The following is an 18,289-nucleotide window of genomic DNA, read 5'->3' on the forward strand; positions in this document are numbered from 1 at the left end:
GTATTCACCCGGACCGCCGAGGTGTTATTTCGGTCTATTCAACCTCTTTTCAAATCTCGACGTCTCTTCTGAATCTTAACCTATTGGTTTGTAAAAATCCAGGCACATAGTTGACATTACAGAACCCTTTGGCCAAATCGTAGCGCCCCCCACCCCCCTCCGCTGCATGTACCAGGAGTCACTTGTCACAAGTCAGATCTTGTTTTCCCTTAAGTCAGCTTAAATACCATAAAATAGCAGTCTCTGGGGTCAATCCTGTCTGGGCCGAAAGTTCAGCACTGATAGTTTAGTTTTGAAAAATATATTTTTATTGATTTCAGAGAAGAGGGAGAGGGAGAGAGAGATAGAAATACCAATGCTGAGGGAGAATAATTGATAGAATGCTTCCTGCATGTCCCACACCCAGGATAGAGCCTGCAACCTGGGCATGTGCCCTGACCAGGAATGGAACAGTGACCTCCTGGTTCATGGGTCCATGCTCACCTGCTGAGCCATGCTGGTCCGCCTTCCTGTTGATTTCCACAGCCAGATGTTATATGGGCGCCTCTTTCTGGCTCTAGTGCTCTGGGCTGGGGAGTCTGGCTTGGAGGCCTCTACCGGGAACCCCTATAGCTGAGATATTCCTCCAGAAGCTCAGCTGCCACCTATGGGAGCAGGGCCAGCCCTTTTTGCACCTCTGACCTTCCTACCAGTCTTGATGTGGTTTCTTTTCTAGATCCTTGGTTTTAAGACTCCTCTTCAGCTAGTCTTTAGTTGGTTATTCAGGTTGATTGCTCTATATTTTAGTTATAATTCCAGTTTGGTCCTGGGAGGAGGTAAGTGTAACATTCACCTATTCTACCACCATCTTTGATCTTTGAGAACATGTTTGAATCATTGACTTGGATTACAGCTATTTGAACATATCCTACTTCCTTGTAACATTCTTGAAAACAAGAATGTCTTATTCACATCTGTATTCCCAAGTTTCAACCACCCACTAGAATTCAAGTTCCATTAAAAACAGAGCCCTTGTTCATCACGGTATTCCCCAGTAGCTAGCATAAAGCCTAGCATATAGCAAACATGTTTTTAGGTGTATTTGAGTGAATGAATGAATTTTAAAACATAAGCTCCACAACGGCAAGGATTTTTATTTTATTTATTGCAAAATGAATATTAGAACAGGTGAATAAAAATTTTTGGAAGGCTTAACATTCATTATATACAATAAAAATTCATCAATATATATATCTTCACAAAACTCAAATGTATGCATTTATGTTAACGTTGGCCCAACTAATTCAATGGAGAATATATCTTTATGAAAATAACACATTCTTCAGAACTGCAAGGGTAAAATTTAAAAGAACCTGAATAAAATGGGTATTTACACTAAGAGTAGTCTCAGTTTTCTTTCTTGTACTTTCCTGTGTTCTAAATTTTCTGTAATTGAAATGTTATTTTATAATCAGAAAAAATAATCAAATATTATTTTTAAAGAATGTAATGGATGAGATTGTTTGCAAATGTATGGCTCAGGAAATTTTGAGCACACCCAAGTTCAATCAAGGTTATTTAACGTTAATGCCAAAGAGAAAAACATTGAAATGTGAAAACAGAATAAAAGTCTGAAACCTAATAATTCTATCTAAAAAAATACTTTTCAGAGGTGATATGAATGACACTGACTATAGGAATAGAAAGGGCACTGAAGAACAAGAATTTTCAATGTTTGTTTAGCGCCATCCTTGGAAGTATGACACCCCTGCTCTGAACTGAACTGTGTCCTCCACATCTCCCTGCTAATTCATATTTTGATGGTATTTAGAGTTGGGGCCTATGGGGGAATAATTAGGTTTAGATGAGGACCTCAGGATAGGGCCCTGATGATGAAATTAGTACCCTTGTAAGAAGAAACACAAGAGCATTTAGTATCTGGTGTTATCACCAAGATGCACCTAACCAATGAAGTTCAATTTGAAAGATCCATCTGAACTTTGGTATAAATTCAGTCCAAATTGAAAACCTACACAGTCAGGGAATACAGTAACCAAAGTCACAGAGTAATCAGAGTCAGGTTGACATAAAAATGAAGCCTGTTATGACTTTATAGTATGTTAGCTGAATGCAAATTAAGCTAGTTTTGAATGGAGGTGAACATCACGGGAGAAGGGGCATGGAGAGGCTGTACACGGGTCACTTTGGTGGAATCAGAATATTCATAATCCACTCATTTAGTACATATTATATAATTCAAGATTAGATAGAATTTTGAATTCTAGGTTAAATGGTTTGGATGGGATATGACAAGAAGTAATAAATTATTTACGTAACAAACAACATGACAAAAGTTGCCAACAGTATTTTAGCATGATTATCCTAGCAACTAGGAGTTGGCCAACAGTAATAAAGGCACTTATGGGTGACACACAAAAGCAGAGAGAGTTGAGTAAGTAGGATCCAGTGTGACCCATGCAGATGAATTTTTCCTCTACTATCCTCTCTGCTGGCGTGTCACAATGTCTGAAATTCCAGCCACAGAAATCACTCTTTTAGTTAAAGAGTGAAAACCCTTGTTAAAATGCAAGAACATGTGACCAAGTGATGGTACCTGCCAGCACAGTGATTCCCAAAGTGGGCACTACCGCCCCCTGGTGGGTGCTGCAGCGATCCAGGGGGGCGGTGATGGCCACAGGTGCATTTGTTTTAACTTTTTTTGTATTACCTTTCTATTCTGAGTTCAATAAATAGTTTCATTATTTCAAACTTCAATGTTTCTAATTTACACCTTTCTTTACTATATTTTACGAAAAAGGTAGAAACATTAATACATATATCTTTCTATTTAATTGCTATTAAAATTTTAAAAAAATTAATTTCCAGGGGGCGCTGAGTAATATTTTTTCTGGAAAGGGGGCGGTAGGCCAAATAAGTTTGGGAACCACTGTGCCAGCACAGTGGCACCTCTGGCTCCCCAATCTGATCTTTCCTTCCTGGTAGGAATGTGAATGCTGCTCTGCCTCCTCACAGCTGGTGTGGTTGTCACCAATAGAATGTAAGGGAGACATGTGTCCACCCTCCTGCCACTTCCTTAAAAACAAATTGCTTGCCTTGGACTTCCTTTTTCCCTTCGTCCTGAGGGCTAGAAAGGAGACCCATCTTTAACCTGTGTCCTGAGCAGAGCAGAGCCTCCAGGCAGAGGGGGTGGGTCTGAGTTACCTCATGAGCAGAGGAACCCTGTCAGCATCAATCAGCCAGTCAGTTTCATGACACACAAATACATTTCTACTTGGTATTTTTTTTGTTTGTTTGTTTCTTCATTATAGCAACTTATGAGGTTGGCATAGATTTGAAAATGAGTTACCTCTCACCTAGAGAACAGGAAGAGCCTGAAACAAATAAGAAAGGGCTGGACAGGGTGCTCTTTAGGGGGAGGCAAACCCAGAGGCGCCACTGAAAGGGGGACTCTGTGTGGCCAGCTAGGAGTCAGGACAAGGGCTTCTGTTGTCTAGAAAGCACAAGAGGAAGAACCAATGAAGATGCTTTGTGTACTTTAATATTTTGGCAGGACGAATCTGTTCTAATAAAAGGGGTAGAAGTGGAGGTGAGGCAGATTAACAGGGAAAGAGAGTAGAAAACAAAAAAGAAAAGATGAGCAAAAAAAAAAAAAAAAAAGGAGCCAACTCAACACACGAGAAGCTAGGTGACCACGCATCATGAAGCTGTGACTAACGTGAGTCAGAGAAAGCTGTTGGCTGGCAGAACGGGATTCTGAACTTGGTCTTTCCCAGGTGAATTTTAAATTGTGGAAGCACATTCAAGTGTATATGCCCCTGTACAAATTGAGATATATGATGAAGGGGTGTTTGAAAAAATAGTAAGGTAGAGCGATCAGGTTGGAGATGCAGAACATCACCATCCACATGGAAAGGGTAATGGCTACAAATGCTGTTTAAAGAAATAGTCACACTTTTGGTTCTGTTCATTTTAAGCTTACACATTACATATTTCAGTATTCATCTTGATAAAAGTAGCCTCTGTTTGCAGCTTTCTAATCATCACATTCAGCATTCTTTCCTTTCACCTCTAAAGGTGTATAGAAGTCTCTCCTTGAACTTCTTCATCTCTATTTTGATGGTCAGCTTTCTGGAGAAGCTTGGGGCCCAGCAAGCCAATCAGTAGACTTCCAATTGGGGCTGTGATGAGGATGGCCAAAAACGCCACTGTCAGCACATCCATTCCATATTCTTCTGACTGTTTATCTTCATGTGATCTTGCTGTGTCCAAAGCTACAGATCCTATTGCAGCCTATAAAAGTTCAAAGGTAAATTTGGAAACACAATAAGATAAGCACATAGACAGAAGGTCAATTATTTTTAAACAAATTGCTTATTCTTTTAAAAAAATAATGAATCTTTTTTAAAAAAAATATTTTTTATTGATTTCTGAGAGGAAGGGAGAGGTAGAGAGAGATAGAAACATCAATGATGATCGGCTGCCTCTTCCATGCCCCCTACTGGGGATTGAGCCCACAACCCGGGATGTGCCCTTGACCAGAGTTGAACCCAGGACCCTTCAGGCCACAGGCTGACACTCTATCCACTGAGCCAAACCAGCTACAGAAAATTGCTTATTCTTTTGCTCAACTAAGAAAGTTCAGTAAGTCTTCTTTCAAAGTATACTGAAGTTGGTTCTGATTGTTTGAAAACTGCCCCTGCCTTTGCATGGGGAAAGAATGATGATTCATCTGTACCTCTTTGCATAAGGCAAGGTTACAAAAAATATCAGGCAAATATATTTCAAAACACAAGGTGAACACAGACTCATGATTTAGCTAATTATAACATGATTCTTTATACTAAATTTCTTCTGACTAAAGAGGAAAGTTACTGGGCATCTCAATTTTTCATCTTTAGGAATTTGGAATTAAGAAAGAACATGATTAAAAAAAATATGTAGTGATACTTACTGGAAGATGATGAAGTTTTAAATGAAAAAAAAGAATATGTGTTGTTTTAGAATCAAAACTAATTTTTAAACATCATGAAACTTGAAAGTGGTAGTACCTTCAAAACTAGGTATTTGGTTAACTCTTTGGCTCAGGATTGGTGAAACGTTTCATTTAAAGTTTATCTACTGGAAAATCTTATAAAACGTCTTGTTGTCCTTTTAGAGGCAAAATACAGTATTAGTGCATATGGGAAAATCATATATCGGTCTATCTGGTTTTCCCCTTATTCCACTGAACACGTTAGCCTCTAGGACAGTGAAACAGAAGAGGAAATATTAGTGTGCACGAGACACAATGGCAGAGACTACTAATTGACCACAAATATCTGAATGTCCCTTTTTCCTTCCTTATTATAATTCCTGAGTTTTAGCTGGTCTCATTGCTGTCCATACAGACACTTTTTTTTCAGCCTTCATTGCAACAAGATGAAGCTTTGTATCTAAGGCCACTGAGAAGTGAGTGGAAGTGATAAATGCTACTTCCGGTTGTTCCCTGAAAACAAATAAACACTTGTACCTTATTCTTTCCCCCTTTCCCACTGGGTGAGAAATTGTGGAAGCTGGACTCATTGAAAGGCACATGCTGAGGACAGTGGTCACCCTGCCGGTTCTGGGATGCCCTTGCTGGACTGCTGGTGAGAAAGAAAAAAGCTATCTAATTTAGTCCCTGTATTGAGGCTTCTTTGTTATTGCAGGTTACCTGGTACCATAACTAACTCAATGTTTCATGAATTCTTGGAAAGGACTGCACACATGATGATATATATTCAACTCTTGAACAACACCGGTTTGAACTCTGCAGGTCCACTTATACATGAATTTTTTTCAATAAATATACAGTCAGCCCTCCATATCTCTAGGTGTTGCAGCTGTGAATTCAATTAACCATGATTGAAAACAGCTTCCGGGGGCGGCACCCACGCCCGCAGAGTCCGCCTGAGAGTGTGGACCAAATCAGGGCTCTCCGAAGCCCAGATTTAAGGGAGGACAGGGTGGTGTGGGAGGCAGGTAGGGGGGCGTTAGGGGGGGCCTTCAAGACACTTCCCCTGAGCGCGGAGGCAGGATTTCTCCTGCCCGGTTTGGATCCTTATCGAAAGCCCCACATGACACTAGTAGTGAATCAGGATCGCCTACACCGAGCACCCCCACATGGCAGGCATTATCGGCTTACACTATAGGCGACCCCTGTGAAAGGGTCGTTCGACCCCCAAAGGGGTCTCGACCCACAGGTTGAGAACCGCTGCCATAGGGTCTTAAAGCAGAAAAGTGAAAGGATCTGGAATTATCCAGCCGAAGAGGATGGCACAGAAAGCAAACCAACATTTGATGGTGCAGGACTCAGAAGGTGACCGACTAGCAGTGTTCTGTTCTAAGGAGAAGTGAAAAATGAATCTTCAACTACAAAAGAGTTGCATAAGCATCTTTTCCCGAATTGCTTAAGCCTGGCCCCAGGGACTATAACACAAAGCTGAGAGAGAAAACTTGTCCAGCTTGCCCATGGCTGCACTGCTCTGCGGGTCTCCCCTGAGGAGTTTGCAGTTTTACACCCTCTGTGGTTCAGGTCTACAATATCCCTCTCAGAGCATGCGCCACGCTTGTCGGAAGCCGGTCTGCCTCGCTAAACTAAAAGACCCACCGGGGCAGGAACTGAAGTTGGCTTTTGACAGTGCCCTTTGATACGCAGAAGATTTGAATTTTGACATAGTCCTGGTTATCTATTTTTCTTTTGTTCCCATATTTTTGATGTCATATCCATATCTTTGATGTCATATTCAAGAAATCATCTCCAAATGCAATGTCATGAAGATTTTCCACTGTGTTTTTTTTCCCCAAAAGTGTTCTTGTTTTAGCTTTGATGTTTAGATCTTATCTGTTTTATGTTAATTTTATATATGGTATTAAAAAAATAGGATCAACTTCTTTTGCATGTGGAAAAAAAAAGAGCATTTTCCACCTGCAGTTGGGAATCTGCAGATGCAGAGGGCTGAGTGTATGCATTGTTCTACACACCTTATATAAGGGACTTGAGCATCCTCAGATTTTGGTAACCACAGGTGGGTCCTGGAATCAATCCCTCACTGATACAGAGGGACAGCTGAATTTTGGGGGAGTCAAAAGTTAAACACAAATTTTTGACCCCTGACCCCTGTGTTGCTCAAGGGTCAACTGTATATTTCTCTTTTAGTTCTCTTTTGTGTGTGTATGGTGTATGTATGTATATCTTTGGGAGTGTATATGTATACTGAATTGTGATTTAAAGTATATTTTTATAGTATCATATGAACAAAAAAGTTTGAAAAACAACTAATTCAGAAAAGATGTATAAAAAGACTTGTGCTGTGGCAAAGGGAGAAAAAAAGAAAATTCTATACAATACTTGTTTCACAGAACATACATTCTTGAACACAAATATTATCTATATTCCTAGATAATATATCTTGTTTTTTAAATTTTTCTTTGATAACAGGAAGGTGCCATCTTTTAAAGTTTAATGTTTAGAAACAAATATTTCATATCAAAGCTACTAGAGGGATTCTTTTAATATTTATTTACTAAAGTTACCAGAAGTAGTGTGGAAGCTGAAGACTCTGAGGGAGAAACTATTGTATCTATTGCACTATATTAACCTCACAGTATTCTTAGCCATTATATCTCAGACATCTTTGAAAGTCTGATGGAAAGAAAAAACTTTTTTGAAATAATACTTAAGCCCACAACTGTACAACATCTGGCATGTAGTTACAGAGAATACACATCCCCCCAAAATTCCTAAAGTATGAACATTTGATTTTCATTTCATGAAATAGATACTTAAATAATTGAAAAACAATCAGGGATGGAACAGTTAAATCTCATTTGCTATAATTACTCTAGAAAATATGCAATGCAGCCGTGGCCAGTGTGGCTTAGCTGGTTGGAGCATCACCTGTACACTGAAAAGTCGTGGATTCAATTCCTGGTCAGGGCACATACCCAGGTTGCAGGTTGATCCCTGATGGAGTTGAGTATGGGAGGCAGCTGATCGATGTTTCTCTCTCACATAATGTTTGTTTCTCTCTCTCCCTTCCTTTTTCTCTCTAAAATAAAACAAGTGAACAAACAAAAAAACATATCCTCAGTGATAAAAAAAAGTGATACAATTAGGAATATATTATATTTGCAGCAAATCATACTCTAAAGCAGTGGTTCTCAACATTGGCTGTACAGTAGAATCACCTGGGAATCTTTTTAAAATTCTGTTTCTTTGTTACTAATGTTGTGGCCCCACCCCATAACAAAGAAACAGAATTTCCGTAGGATAAGGCCCAGAAATCAGGATTTTAAAAAGATTCCCAGGTGATTCTAATGTGCAGCCAAGGTTGAGAACCACTGATCTAAATAAATTTAAATGAGCTGTCATATTTAAGGAATCAATATACCAAAAATAAAACTTTTAAAGAATAGATGAGTAAAACTCTTTTTACAAATCAAACGTCAATTACTTATTTTCACCAAATTTGACTAAGCTCTTTTATTCAAAATTTCAAGGTATCAAATAGAAACGGGAGTTAAACTGTAAAGCCATTCTTTAGCTACCATTACCTGGACTGTGGCCTTCGGAAGCCATGCAAAAGAAATGAATATCTTTTCTTTTATGTTAAAACCAGCAAAACACACCATCAGAAATGTAGTCAAAATTCGTATCAATACTGCAATGCCCAAGGTGGCAACACAAAGGCCTGTAAGAAATACTCAATTTTTAGACATAATAAAATATTGGGGGAGAAATCAAATCTCATAGTTATTGATTCAAAATACTATCAACAGCAGTATTCTTACCTACAGTTTCTGGTCTGAGAGATGAAACAGATACCTCTGCTCCAATCAGACCAAAGAGAAGGGGCTGAAAGATGTTCCAGGCAACTGCAATAATTTTTTGAACCTCTGCCTAAGAAAACAAACATACATATGAATTTTTATTATATAAAGTTACAAGTTCTAAGAATTTTACTAATATAAAATTTGAGTCTATTTGAGCTGAGATAGACTTTATTTCTGTGACATCTATAAATGAAGAGGTTAGCTAGAACAGAGCAAAAATTGCATATATTTATAACACAGTTATGATATGAGGTGTTTAATGTTGCTTTGCAGATAGATCTTAATTATAGTCTTATAAAGTAATCTTAGAAGAACTACTTCTGAATGCATGGTATGTGTGTGTTCACATACTATAATACTTTTCTTTCATAGTTTAAAATTTTATGTTGATTTTAATTTAACAATATGATTTAGATTTCATATTAGCATATATATCCAAGTACCTCATTATTGCTACATAGGAATCTGGTATGGAAGTACCACAGTTTATTGAATTATTTCTTTATTGATGGACCTCTAACTTATTTCCAATTTTATTTTATCTTTACAAGAAAATACCTTTTAAAGACATTTCAAATTATGCACAAAAATAAAATCTACATATAAGAAGCTGTTCCAGTTATTAATTTATTGTCCCTTGCCCCCTTTCTCTGTTGCTCTTCGGAAAATGGAGTCCCATCTTTAAGCTCTTTAAAATATTTCTCCTTTGCTAGCTAGCACCATGTTAAATTTTGTCAGTAGAGGGCGCTGAAGAGATACTGCCAGAGGAAGGTGCTCTTCCTGGTTTCAGTGGCTCCTCCAGCAGGATCCTACAGCACCAGGCTCCTGCAGACCAGGTGGTTTCTCCAGGGCCAGGATCCTACAGTGCCTGGTGGCCAGCAGCATCCAGTGGCCAGCAGCCTCCCCCAGCCTACTCCTGGGTGATTTCATAGTCAACTCCCTTGAGCAATACACCTTCCCATGTACCATAGACAGTGGATTTCTTGGAAATTTGGAGGGTAGATTATAGGCATAAATGAAAACTATAGGCATAAATAAAATTTTATAAAATATTTTAGTTTTTCAAAATACAAGTCAACAATATTGCTATAGAACTGTTGAGTTTACAAGTGTTCCATATCCATTTTCCCACATAATAGTCCCAACAATTCTTTAGATATTGTTATTTTCTCCATTTTACAGTTAAGAAAACTGAGTGTTAGAGAAGGAAGTGATGTTTTGGGGGGATTTACAGGTAGAGAATAGTAGAACTGGGATTGGAATCCCAATCTCCATATTTTAAATTTCATGCTCTTTTTACTATGCTTCGCTGCTCTGGAAGTAGGTATAAAAATAATCTGGGCTATTATCTACTGAGTGCATTCTATGACCAAGCACTTTGTTTTCTAGAGATTATTTCACTTAGTCCTCCAGTGTAGGAGTTGTTGCTATTGTCCCTCCCCACTTCAGAGATACAGAAATTGAGGACTGAGGAGTAAGATTACTTGTATGTGATCAAGATTGTACCGGTGAGATTCACTCATGCAGTCAGAGTTCTTGACCTTATGCTATATTCCAGACCAAGGGAGGAAAGAAGTCCAAAATGTGGATGCATTGGACGGGTGTCTCCAGAAGTGAGAACTCTCCTGAGTACTGAACTACAAAAGGTATGCAGAGTGCCTGCCACATGATTGTTCAATGAAGATTTGTTTCCTTTCCTTTCTTCAGGGAATCATATTGATACACAGACACTCCTTGATTTATGATGAGATTATGTCCCAATATATCCATCAAATACATTTAATGCACTTAACTTACTAAACATCATAGCTTAGCCTAGCCTACCTTAAATGTTCTCAGGACACTTACGTTAGCCTATAGGTAAGCAATTATCTTTAGTTTCTCCTTAAGAGTAATTGTCTTTCACTTCTCACTAGAAGCAAGAGCCACAGATGGGCATTTTGTTGACAAGATGGGATACAAAAACATAACACACAATATCCAAAAAATGCTGGCAACACAGTACTCTGGCGTATTGGTTGTTTACTCGTGATCCCGTGCCTGATTGGGAGCTGAGGCTCACTGACACTGCTCAGCATCAGGAAAAGTATCTGGTTTCGGACTGCATATCGCTGGCCCAGGTAAAGATCAAAATTCAAAACTGCACCTAGAGTTTCTACTGAATGTGTACTGCTTCAGCACCATTATCGTAAAGTAAAAAAATCCTAAGTTGAATCACTGTGAGTCAGGGCCCCTCTGTAGTCTAAAGGTGTGTTCTCATTCTGGCTCTGCCACGTACCACCTTTGTGACCCTGCACAATCTGTCTAATATCTCTAAGCCTTCGTTGTCCTCATCTGTAAAGTGGGTCGAATATATATTTGTCAAGGCTATTGTAAAAAATAAATGCGATGACTTATGTAAGATTTTACCCGCATAATAAAGAAATTTTTAAGAAAAAAAGCTATTGAGGAAAGGTCCTAAGAGACTCATAGATCTCACTACATAAAAATGTCATTTGTATGTTAAAAATGAACTATATAAAAAGGCTAATATCATATATATGCGTGTATACTAGTATATCTTACAGATCAATAATCAATGCATTAGATTTCAGAAGAAACTGGACAAAAGATATATCAAAGAAAAGAAAATACAAGTGATTAAATATATGAAAAAGTATTCAATTTTACTGCTAATCAAAGAAACAGAAAACAAGATACCACTTTTTACCTAACAGTATGGTATAGCCTTAATAAAAGAGTAAATTGAAAAAAAAAGAGTAAATTGATACTATCAAAATGACAGTCAATAATGTTGTAATAACCATGCACAGTGTCAGGTGGGTACAGGAAATATTGAGGGGAACACTTTGTAAAGTATATGATTATCTAATCACTATGCTGTATACCTGAAACTAGCACAAAATAACACATACTTAAATTGTAATTGAAAAGTAAAATTAAAAAATATCAATGTGCATCCTCTTTCATAGAGCAGTCTTATCTCTAGAAATTACCCTGTAGATTAACTCAAAGATATGTTTTGTTGATTTAAAGATACACATTTCCTCACATTTAAACATTTCTGAAATTAGGATGTCATGTCAGAGTTTAACTTTAACATTCTTTTTCTTCCTTCTTAGACTTGCTAGTGTCTTAGAGTTTATGGTATATATAAGGATATTTTTTTTGTTTAGCAGAAAACAGGAAACATCTAAATGTCTGTGAGTAGAAGACTGGTTTAATAAAGTATAGTGCAGTTATACAATGCAATACTCTGCAGTCCTTACAAAGAATAAGAAGGCATCAGGGAATGTGACCAAGATTTATTTCAACTTATAGACTAGTATGTAACAGGAAAAAAGAATGTGTGTGTGTACATTTGGGCATACATTTATCTCTGCATAGAAAATAGCTTTTATGCTAAAATAATTTTATTAACCTGATGTTAAGAAAGTATCTGGAAAGAAAAATTAATCTAGTCACTAAGTAGTTACAAGAAGAACAGAATGGAATGCACCTTTTTGCTGGCCCATCCCAGGCCTGCAAGGAAAGCCATGACCAATGTGCAGAGTCCTCCGGACCCAGGGAAACCCAAGTACGCGCTGCTGAACACCGCTAGCACAGAGAGCCCCAGGACAAGGAAGGCTCTCTTCCATATGAGTTCGCTCTGGAGGGGAAAAAAGGTTGGTTAGCTCCATTATTTCATATTACTGATTTTTTCACCTTCAAGACTTAGTTACATACATCATGGGCATTTTGTAAAGAATAAAGATATGACATATCTATCATTTTTATTATAGATATTCTCTGTTTATTCTTTAATGTGATGCTCTCCTGGTTTTTCTAAATACCAGGAAGCTTTAAGAGGCTATCGATTGTGTTGTGTTTTGTTGTTGTTGAGTTTATTTTTGTTTATTTACTTTTGTTGTTGATTTTTAAAATCTAAGAAATGTGTCCCTCTTTCCCTTTACTTTTTGCTGTTCAGCCTTTAAAACTTCTTGATAACATTAGAAGTCAGGAGGGCCTTTAAGAATGCTTGACTTGGACGCATGCAGGGTCTGGAGGCGAAATAACTAAGTTAATTCCCTACTGCACTGCAGTCTAGCCATGTGACCTTGTTCAAGTCACTTCTCCCTAAGCTTTGATGTCCTTGTCAGTAAAATGGTTGTATGAATAGTACTCACATCATAGGTTACCAGTGGATTGCACTAGATCAGAGCTTCCCAATAGAACGGTCAGTGGTGATGGAAATGTCTGTATCTGCACTGTCTATGGAAGTGTCTATATCTGCCTCAGCCACATGTAGCTAGTGGCTGCCATATGGAACAGAGTGGCACTTTATTGAACTTACCATATCATTTTATGCACAATTTTACACACATTTTTATTTTGTTGTGTAATCAGAAAAATCCTGTCATTTTCTTTTTGCATTCAAAAAAATCTTTTATAAAGTTTTTATAATGGCCTGTTACAAAACAATTTTACTAGGAGTTTTGTGGAGTACAATATAAATTCAAATATAATTTTCTTACTTAAATTTCTACTTTAGTTGTTTCTAATCCCATTCAGAATACTTTGAAATCTTCAAAATGCCAATTCATATAGAGAAAATTTTTTTTAATTTATTTATCCTAAGGAACTTAGGACAGTAATCATTAAGAAATCATTGTGAACAATAAAGAACTTTGATTTCCTTGGTTAGAAATATTGGACTATATTGTAATGAAACATTAAGGTATATTTGATAGTATTAGAATCTAAAGTATTTTGATACTAAAAAGGGGGCTCAAACAGCCATTTTATATCTTAATTTAGTTGAGTTTTATGAACTATAAGTAAAAACAAATAGACACAAATAGAAATAAAGTTAAAATAAATGAATTTTAAAAAATTAAAAACTTGCATATCATATTGTTTTGGAATTGTTATTTGTTTTACAGTGAAACTTAAAATGTACAGAATAAAAGTTGAGAAACACTTTCAGGACTGCATTCAAATCTCATGCATTTAGTCCTCTTTATAAAGCTCATGGACAGCACTGTGAGAGCAACAAGCAGTATGAAATGGGGGGCATTTTCTAAGTCCTGCCCTTCCCATCAGCTTTGAAGGAAGTGCTCCATAATGTTTTTCCAATGATACTTTAGAGCATGACTTTCTTGCAGATTATTTCTTTTACCTGATCACTGCTTGGAAAGTACTTAATGAAAAATCCAAGAAGAAATCCAGCTGCCACACCAATTAACACCTCCAAAACTCCTCTGAAGACATTAAAAACTGTGGAGCCTTAAAAACACATAAAACGGAAAACCTCAGACAAAACTCTAAATCCACAAATAAACAGATTTGATTTTAAACATCAACATAAAACATCAAATTACATTGAAGGAAGAGTGTACAGATATTTTCTGACTCTGCATTCTTAAGTACAGTGTATCCCCAAAAAATGTATACACACTTTGAATGATTATAAAGTCAGTGTTTATTAACATACAGTTCATTTTCAAAATTTAAAAGAATCTACAGAAATGAATTGGTGTTTTTTTTTCTCAATGTCTGTTTTCAAACTGATGACCATTCGGATCCAGGCACTGCTGATAATGAGAAGCAATGGAATCGAAAACATTAAGAATCATTTTCTTTTATTTGTGTGCCCTCAATTAGTCGACTGTTGCTGTTTTTTTTTTAACCATAAACTTTATCTTTAATGTATTCCCATTAAAAAAAAGTCCAGTGGCACTTTAGGATAAGTTTTTTTTTGTTCTAATCTTAGTCTGGTTTCACCCATTATTTCAAATCAGTTTAACCCAAAAAAGAGTAAAAATTAAGTGAGTTAAAGTGTATATACATTTTTGGGGACACCGTATATATAATGTCTAATAGACCTGTCTTATAAGAAAGGTATGTATATGTAGGAGATAAATTTCAAAGCAGACATAAGTTATGACTTGTCTACTGCCATAAAGATTTACTTAAAGAGGCCAAGAAAACATGAAAGGTAAAATTCATGATTCAGAGATAACTTGTTCTGCTATATTATATGCATAGGCTATGTACATAGACAGATCTAGTTTTCAAAGTGCCATTTGAGAGCCTGATTTTTTAATAATAAGTGTACATTAATTTTGAGTAGCTCTGATATGTATAGAATATAGTAATTTAAGAATCTGGCAATTAAAATCAAGATTCTTTTCTTACCACAATGAGTGTAAGGGACTTACCCCTTCTCAAATGTTTATTCTAAAAGTAAATCTGAAAAAAAGTCCTGGGGATGTAAAGTACAGCATAGAAACTATAGTCAATAGTATTGTAATAACTATGTATGGTGTCAGCTGAGTAAGTGAATTATCAGGAAGATCACTTGGTATATTATATCATTGCCTAACTACTAGGCTGTACACCTGAAACTAATATAAAGTAACATTAAATGGCCAACTGTAACTGAAAAATAAAATTAAAAAAATTATTTTTGAAATTGCCCTTAGAAGTCTAGCTTCTTTGAAATATCATAATATGGAGAGGTGAGTAGAACTATATTTTCCACCATAGCATAAAAGATTTAGGCCACTTCAATGAAACAAATCTCTGTTAACACATTGTACAAAAAATTTTATTAAAATTGCTCAACACATAAAGCCTTTCTTCAACACTATCCTCAGAATAAATGTATTAATGAGTTGTGGTGGTTTCTTGTTATTCTGCTACTTGTTATTCCCCACAATATGCTATTTTGGCGTAAGGATGTTTGAGCTGAGGAGAAAGATACACGAAAAGTTCCCTATACTCCCTGTATTTGCTTCAAAGCTGGCTATAAATTTGTAAAGATGTCCCTCTCCCCTTTCTACCAGGAAGGACAGAAATTAACCACTGAAAAGCCAGGGACCCTCATAAACTCAGAGATGGCACCAGAGGAATCTACATAACAGTTTTTGCTAAGACCAACCCTCATCTACCATTAATTTTCTCATACATTTGCCTTTCCATAATTTGCTGCCCTAAAAACTCAAAAGTCCTTATCCTTTGTCTGGAAACTTTCTACAAAATTATTGTTTCTTGCTAAGGTGCCACATAAGCCCAAGTTCTAACCACTCCTTTGAGTTACTCATCACTGAGTACTCCCTTGTATATGTAGCACAATACACATGCTAATAAACTGTTTTTCCCTTGTTAATCTGTCTTTTGTCAGTCTAATTTACAGGGCCCCAGACAAGGAACCTAAAATGGATAGAGGTAAACCAGTTTTTCTTCTCCTATAGTTTCAATCATCTCTCTTATTAAAAAATGTAATACCTTGGCCCTGACCAGTTTGGCTCAGTGGATAGAGTGTCAGCCTGCGGACTGAAGGGTCTAAGGCTCGATTCCGGTCAAGGGCATGTACCTTGGTTGTGGGCACATCCCCAGTAGGGGGCGTGCAGGAGGCAGCTGATCGATGTTTCTAACTCTATTCCTTTCCCTTCCTCTCTGTGAAAAATTAATAAATAAATAAATGTAATACCTTATAGTAATTCTATTTAGTTCAGACAACTCTCTGTTAGGCAAAGTATGACTGTCAAAAGTATACAATAATAACATATATCTCGACCTATTACAGTAAATAATCAACTATAAATGTGTAGAAAGTGCCAATGACTGTCAGTCTCATATAGTAAAGTTGTTTAAAAAAAAGACTTCCTGGGTCGCACCTCTGAAAATTCTGATTCAGTAGGTCTGTCAGGGCTTGGGATCCACATTTTAAAGAGGCTCCAGGTAGTTCCCATCTTTCAGTCCACAGGCCGACGCTCTATCCACTGAGCCAAACCGGTTAAGGCAACAAGGAAGGTTTTTAAGCTATCCACAGCCTCCGACCCCCCAGATTATGAACACCCAAGGAGACCCTCCCCACTGCCCTCTCTGTCCCTATTCTTCTTCCTCCCCAATGATTCTAATGCAAACTCTGTTACTATTGTTAAAGAGAAAACCGTAGGCCCACAATGGTGTCACTCGTGCAAAAGCCCATGATATCAAACCTAGATTTAACACCTGATTTAACTGCAGTTTCAACATCTCTTAGAAATACAATCTTATTCATAGGCAATCAGCATGATAAAAATTCTTGTCTATCACCCCACACCCCAACAGACAGTTTTTTCTAAAAATAATCCTTTCTTTTCTATTGTTAAATCTTTCTTTCTATGGCAATCTTCCATTTTGTACAACCCCATAGGGTGTCTTCTAGTAGTTAGATGGGATATACCTGATTCATGAATCACTTAATAAGGCCAATTAGATGTTCAAGTTTATTTGGTTGATATATTTTTTTAACACTCTAAAGTTGTGTTTTCTATTCCCAAAGGTTTTGATTTAACTGGTCTAAGGTAGGGCCCATATATGAATATTTTTTAAATTCCCCCACTCCCTATGTAATTCTAGTGTGGACAAAAAGTAACCTCATACTAAACCTGACAAACTCAGGAGAGGCCTGCATGGAGGATCTTACAAACTCAGAGACCAAAAGTAACCACATAGGATGGTTTGAATAATAAAAATTCCTAACTAAAAGTGAGTCATGGTGTCTAGTCACATCCTCTCCCTGTAGCTTCCTTGGCAAATGTCAGTCTTTACCCTGATGAGCCTATTATCTTTCTCCATCTAAGATAACATACATTTGCAACGTCAGAGTAATCTCATTTTCCAGATCCCTCAGAGCACACCTCCCACCAGATCACAGGCCCCTCATTGTTACCTTGTTCCCCACATACCATCTCTGTGCGCTGTAAATGTGAAGAGTTAACTATCCTATGTCCACCAATGAAAAAGAAGTATGTCTTATTCTTTATCCAATCTCAGAGATTTCACTGTTTTGCTTTCTCCTGCCTCCCTAATCAACCACCAATGAATTTTATGTAGCACCCCCTCCCCCACATACAGCTCCTCTTTTGATTCTAATGTATAAAATAAGCTGTAAAACCGCTATTCTTTGGAACATTGTCTCAATATGTTGAGATTTTGCTTCCAGGCACTTGTAGTTAGTTTGGCCCAAATAAATGCATAAAAATTCTCTGCAGGTTTGGATGTTTCTTACATTGACATGTGTGCAGCTGAGGCTGAGAACCATTAGATTTGATTTAATAGGTAATAGGGAATCTTCATTGTTTCGTGAACAAGAAAGTAACATTATAAAAACCATATTCTGATAAGATTGATTTACTAGTGAGAAATGACAGGGACTGGGTGTGAGGCAAATGGGGCAACGGGAAGAGGTGAGGTTCTAGGTAATCAGTGTAAATCATATATAACCATAAATGGCTAATATAACTACTGGGGGCTGGAGAGAGAATACATAACTTCCTAAGGTGTGTTCCTCTTTTCTTACTACTTAAACCAAAATACATCCATATCAACAATTATCAAGTATTAATAGGCTATTTATTAAAATCATTGTTGTTATTACTCATAAAATGTTAAAGATGAGAAAACA

The 18,289-nt window shown here is 37.1% G+C and overlaps 1 protein-coding gene across 2 annotated transcripts in view; it reads right to left on the reverse strand.

The window, feature by feature from the left end:
- Positions 1–3,858: 3,858 nt before the first annotated feature.
- Positions 3,859–18,289, reverse strand: part of SLC9B2 (solute carrier family 9 member B2) — a 28,484-nt gene continuing 14,053 nt past the window's right edge. Inside the window, exons 6-10 of one of the 2 annotated variants that reach the window (XM_023758399.1) lie at positions 14,012–14,118; positions 12,353–12,502; positions 8,812–8,920; positions 8,575–8,711; positions 3,859–4,290 (exon numbers count right to left, since the gene is read on the reverse strand). In XM_023758399.1, coding sequence (XP_023614167.1) covers positions 4,069–4,290; positions 8,575–8,711; positions 8,812–8,920; positions 12,353–12,502; positions 14,012–14,118 — 725 coding nt within the window. In that variant the 3' untranslated portion in view covers positions 3,859–4,068. The remainder of the gene's footprint in view (positions 4,291–8,574; positions 8,712–8,811; positions 8,921–12,352; positions 12,503–14,011; positions 14,119–18,289) is intronic. The other variant, XM_023758398.1, reaches the window with a different exon arrangement.

Source organism: Myotis lucifugus, unplaced genomic scaffold (assembly GCF_000147115.1).
Source record: "Myotis lucifugus unplaced genomic scaffold, Myoluc2.0 scaffold_129, whole genome shotgun sequence".
NCBI classification, from domain to species: Eukaryota; Metazoa; Chordata; class Mammalia; order Chiroptera; family Vespertilionidae; genus Myotis; species Myotis lucifugus.